This window comes from Alexandromys fortis, unplaced genomic scaffold (genome assembly GCF_014885135.2).
Source record: "Alexandromys fortis isolate MF-2015 unplaced genomic scaffold, M_Fortis_MF-2015_v1.1 scaffold_617, whole genome shotgun sequence".
In the NCBI taxonomy this organism is placed as follows: Eukaryota; Metazoa; Chordata; class Mammalia; order Rodentia; family Cricetidae; genus Alexandromys; species Alexandromys fortis.
Window position 1 is genome coordinate 35,756 of NW_026068545.1, and position 5,660 is coordinate 41,415.

Here is a 5,660-nt window from a genome sequence, read left to right on the forward strand (position 1 = left end):
GAGAGATTGCCTACAGACTCTTAATGACTTTCAAAGACTGTTAGAAGACATTTCCAGTCTATGACCAGCTATTGGGATAACACCTGATCTAATAATTCATTTGAGCAAAACCTTGGATGGTGATAAAGATTTGAAAAGTCCCAGAGAATTAACAGCTGAAGCAGAAAAGGAACTGACAATGATTGAGGAAAAATTACAAGAGTCACATGTGGACAGGGTGAATCCAGATCTCAATTGTATTCTTGTCATACTACCATCAAAAATTTCTCATACAGGAATTTTGATACAGAGAGATGTATATCAAGATATCTTGGAATGGATCTTTCTACCACATAAACCAAGTAAGAAACTTAAACTTTATGTGGAAAAAGTTCTGAATTAATTATAAAAGGCAAGTTGAGACTTCGTCAACTAGCAGGCATAGACCCAGCAGAAATTACAGTGCCTTTCACTGCGATGAACTAAAGAAATTATGGGAAGATAATGAACCATGGCAAAGAGCTTGTGCTAATTTTTTTGGGAGAAATTAATAACAACTATCCAAAAAGCAAGAGGCTTAACTTCATAAAGAGAACTTCTTGGATCCTTTCTCGAATCGTCCATGATACTCCTATAACCAGAGCCAGTACATTTTATAGTGATGCCAATAAGTCAGCAAAAGCAGGTTACAAATCAGAAGACTTGAGTAAGATGGAACAAAGTCCTTATGAGTCTGTCCAGAAGGCAGAATTATATGCCATTCTTATGGTGATAAGGGATTTTAAAGAACCTCTTTATATAATTAATGATTCACAATAGGCAGAAAGAGTTATTTTACATATTGAAACTGCTGAATTTATACCTGATGATACAGACCTAACCTCATTGTTTATCCAGGTAAAGACACAATAGGAACAGGCTTTGCCCTATGTATATAACACACATCCGATCCCATACGGGTCTGCCAGGTCCCCTAGCACAAGGTAATGCAGAAATGGATCAATTATTGATTGGTAGTGTGCTACAGGCCTCTGAATTTTATAAAAAACATCATGTTAATAGCAAAGGCTTAAAGAAAGAGTTTTCTATTACATGGCAACAAGCTAAGGAGATTGTAAAGAAATGCCCTACTTGCTCTTTCTATAACCAAACGCCACTGCCTGCAGGGGCTAATCCAAAGAGTACTCAAAGGAATAAAATTTGGAAGATGGATGTGTTCCACTTTGCAGAATTTGGCAAATTAAAATATGTTCATCACACCATTGACACTTATTCAGGCTTTCAATGGGCAACTGCTTTAAGTTCAGAAAAAGCTGATTCAGTAATCACTCATTTATTAGAAGTCATGGCTATCATGGGTATACCTACACAAATAAAGACAGATAATGGTCCTGCTTATGCCTCTAGGAAAATGAAACGGTTTTTTGACTATTACAATATCAAGCATGTTACAGGTATACCATACAATCCTACAGGTCAAGCAGTCATAGAAAGATCAAATCGAACTATAAAGGATATGTTGAATAAACAGAAAGGGGTGGAAAACACCCCCAGAAATAGGTTACATAATACTTTGTTAACCTTGAATCTTCTCAATGCTAATGAGAAGGGAACATCGGCTACAGAAAGACATTGGATAATGGAAAAGTCTACTGAACTAAATCAACCAGTTTATTTCAAGGATGTGATGACTTCACAATGGAAGCCAGGAGATGCGTTGCATTTGGGAAGAGGTTTTGCTCTTGTCTCCACAGGAGAGGAAAATTTGTGGATACTGTCAAAATTAATAAAGGTTCGGTTTGAAGAAGAGAAGCCACTTGGAAAAGATAAATAACAATTCATTCACAAGGATGGCAATCATATTGATGGTAAGAAACATGGATAGGTTGGGGGCAGGGTTCTTTTCTTATCTCCACAGGAAAACACTCATCTTCAAAGAATTTAAGGGACTCTGAATATTTAATTACTGATAGATGGAAACTAGTTACGACCCACTAAGGATCAGCGATAAAACTAAACATATGCTGTAAGTATTAATTAATATATATATATATGTCTTATTAAACATTTCTTTATAAATATGTAGAGCTGATTTTGGGGTTGGACTATGGCTCAGTCCCTCTTCAATCCCAAGCCTGTTGATAAGAGATATCTCAGAGTTTCTGTCTCAGGTCAGGAGCCCTGAAATGGGACAAAATAAGAATAATTATATACTTGATAAACTTTCTTTGCCTTTCCTCATATCTTTTTCTTTCTTTATATGTCAGTATATGTCCTTGTTGTTAATGTTTAAATTTCCCATAACAAGCAACAAATTTTCCTACAGTAATCTTTGAAATTTCCAGGATGAAGATAGGGCCCCACAACATTAACTCAATCTGGTTATTATGACGTCATGAATATTTTTAGGGCTAAAATTAGACCTGTATTTTTTGGTTCCAACTGCATGAGACAATTTCAAATGGTGCATATTTTTGACAACAGTCTGGCCAGACCTCCTCAAAACACTCAGAGGCTAGTTACAATTTTCTTAGGTCAAATATTAATTTGGAATTTTACCATCATTTGCTTTCACATGACGCCCTAAGAAGAACAACGCCCCCATGTCAGCTGGAAGCAATCTTAGAGGACAACATCCCCTCTGCCAACAGAGTTTGCCCTCAGGTTTAGGGACATCATTTACTGGTTGATAGTGGGTTGAGGGGATGCAGAGATATTTTATGGGATTAGGGGTACTTTCAAAAAAGGGGGGGATTAAATGGTTTGATGAGATGATTGGTATTTGTGAATTACCATTTTTAGAAAATTGTATTGGTACTGATTCTTGTACATTGATATATTGAATATTGAATGTGAGTGCTTCTACCTCTATTGTATAAGAGTATGCTTATACCTCTGCCTGTATTGTATTGATATATTTACCATATTGCAATGTACATTCTATTTCTGATATTATTTATGTAATGACATTGTTTACATTTGGTATGCAATGACATTGTTTACTTTTGGAGATCATTGTTCTCATAATTTACACAGTTGTTTATTCTCTTAGTCCTCAAATTAGATAGATATCGATAATTATAAATCAATAGTCAGATATATTTGTCATATTTATTTTTAGGATAATCAGGTTTTTTAGATACATAGAGATTATATTTAGTATTGATAGTATAATCTTCAACCTCTTCGAAGAGCTGTAGAAAATGGCCTTTAATCTAACCTAGAATTCCATGCCAACAAGACACAAACACTCCTGGCAACACCACTCTACTCCCGAGAGAATGTTGGGCACCAAAGACACTCCACGGGGAGCTTGTCTTCTTGGCAGAACTGGCCTTTGGGTTAAGAAAAGCCCATACCTCAACTACTGACAAAGATATAGAATATCCATAAGTGGATGAAACAGGATTGTCTTATCTTGCCAAGATAGGATAAGATAGTTCTAAGAAAGTTCCTTGACTTTAATAATGGTATGTCAGTTATGTTAAGCCTTAGCCAAAGCTGGTTGACTCAACATTGCAAACAAGACTTTGGGTGATTGCCCAGATAGTCAGTTGTCTCTGTCATTTGTTGCACATTTTGGAAATTTCTTGTTTGTTCTTACTGGTTGCTTAAGTAATATTACTTCCCTTCTCAGATCTTTCATGGAGTTGAAGATTAGATAATTGTAGTTACTCTCTACATTATTTAGACTCCTTGAAATAGACTGTTTAGTAAAACTTTTGTTATGTTGTTTGTTATTTGTAATTTTATATTTATTATTTGTTCCTATTGTATATAGTTGTATTTGGTTTGGCTCTGTCTTATTTAGACAAAAGATGTAGGGGAAGCCCGGCCAATCACCTTGCTTGAATGGCGGGATCCCCTGAGGTTATTTTTTACTTTTAAAGATTGCAGGCGTGCTCCCCGCGCTCCCTTCTGTTTTCCTGTTCTCCGCAAGAACCCTGGTTTAGTAAGTCCTCCACTTATTAAAGCTGAATATTTAATAATAAATTCTGTCTGACATTCCTTTATGCTGTAACACTACCCCTATATATATAAATGTCTATTATTCTCAATTCTGAGCTAATGTGAGATTTCTTTTAAGCATCCTTCATCAGTGAAAGGCATTTGCAGTAGAGGAATACAAGTCAAATCTACAGATGATTCTGAGGTAAATTTACCATTTTCCCTAAAATATTCTTGAGATTAATGTTCTCATATTTATATTTCCAGATAAAGAGCTCGAAGGAAAATGTCTCAGAATGGTCTCCGCTGTGACTCCTGTAAAACTATACTGCTGCTATGTACTGAACATGGGTCTTACTGTGGCTGTAATTACACTTGTAGTTTTGTCAGGTAAGTGACTTATTCTGAAGCTTTCTGTTCACATTCACATTGTCGGTTATACTTATAAGCTGATACTGTATGAAAGGACTCATGCTAAGGACTCCAGAGAAAACACACCAGTAATTCCTGTTCTGTGGGAACTTAGGGTCTAGCAGGAAGATGCACAGCACAGGTTGTGGTGTGCACAGGAGGCCAGGCTCAGCATCCCTGGGAAGTGGACATTCAGTAATTCTAGAGCAGTGGTGTTAAACCTTCCTAACAATACAAACCTTTAATATAAATACACATTTTGTGGTGAACCCCAATCATAAAATTATTTTCATTGTTACTATATAACTGTAACTTTGTTACCATTGTAAACTGTAATGTAAACATCCAATATTTCCTATGGCTTACACACATGACATGTGGGGTATCTATTCAAGGCAGAGAAGAAGGAGAGGAAAACTAAGCAGAGATTCAAAAGGAAGATGTTGCAGCTAAAAGGAAGTGAGAACTGATGTGGGAGTGATTTCTTTCTAATCTGTTGCTTTCATTGGTTAATTAATAAAGAAACTGCCTTAGCTCATTTGATAGGCCCACGCTTGGGTGGGTGGAGTAAACAGAATAGAATGCTGGGAGAAAGAAGCTGAGTCAGGGAGTCGCCATGGTTCTCCCACTCCAGACAGATGCAGGTTAAGATCTTTGCTGGTAAGACACCTCGTGGTGTTACAGGGATATTAGAAATTGGTTAGATTGATATGTAAGAGCTAGCCAATAAGAGGCTTGGAACTAATGGGCCAGTCAATGTTTAAAAGAATATAGTTTCCGTGTAATTATTTTGGGGCATAAGCTAGCCATGCGGGCAGCCGGGTGCCGGGATGCAGCCCCGCTGCCCCTATCACAACAGAGTGGCGCCCAATGTGATGGGCTAAATCCACTTAAAAACCTGAGAGAGCTTAATTTTAAACAGAGAAAAAACAGAGTTTAATGCAGAGTTTTGCTCTTTGTTGGTGGCATGCCGTAGAGAGATTTCCTGATTCAGCAACAACAACTCTACCTGGTTGATATGACGTCATGATACTGATAGTGCTACTACAAGACCTGTTTTGGGTACCAGCTGCACAAGACGATCCCAACTTGGTTAGCTGAAATGGTGCACATCTTGTACAACATTCTGGCCAGACCTCCACAAAATACTCAGAGACTACTTGCAATTTTAAAAAACATTGATCTTGAAATTTAACTATCATTTTACTTTCACAGGATCCCCCAGAAAGAACGTCGCCCCCATGACAGCTGGAAATAATTTTAGAGGACAACGTCCCCTCTCCCAGTAAAGTTTGCCCTTGGGTTTAGGGACATCATTTAGG

The 5,660-nt window shown here is 37.2% G+C and overlaps 1 protein-coding gene across 1 annotated transcript in view; it reads left to right on the plus strand.

The window, feature by feature from the left end:
- The first annotated feature begins 4,223 nt into the window (after window positions 1-4,223).
- LOC126495849 (C-type lectin domain family 2 member E-like) overlaps window positions 4,224-5,660 on the plus strand; it is a 7,242-nt gene continuing 5,805 nt past the window's right edge. The window contains exon 1 of the mRNA XM_050133427.1: window positions 4,224-4,317. Coding sequence (XP_049989384.1) covers window positions 4,224-4,317 — 94 coding nt within the window. The remainder of the gene's footprint in view (window positions 4,318-5,660) is intronic.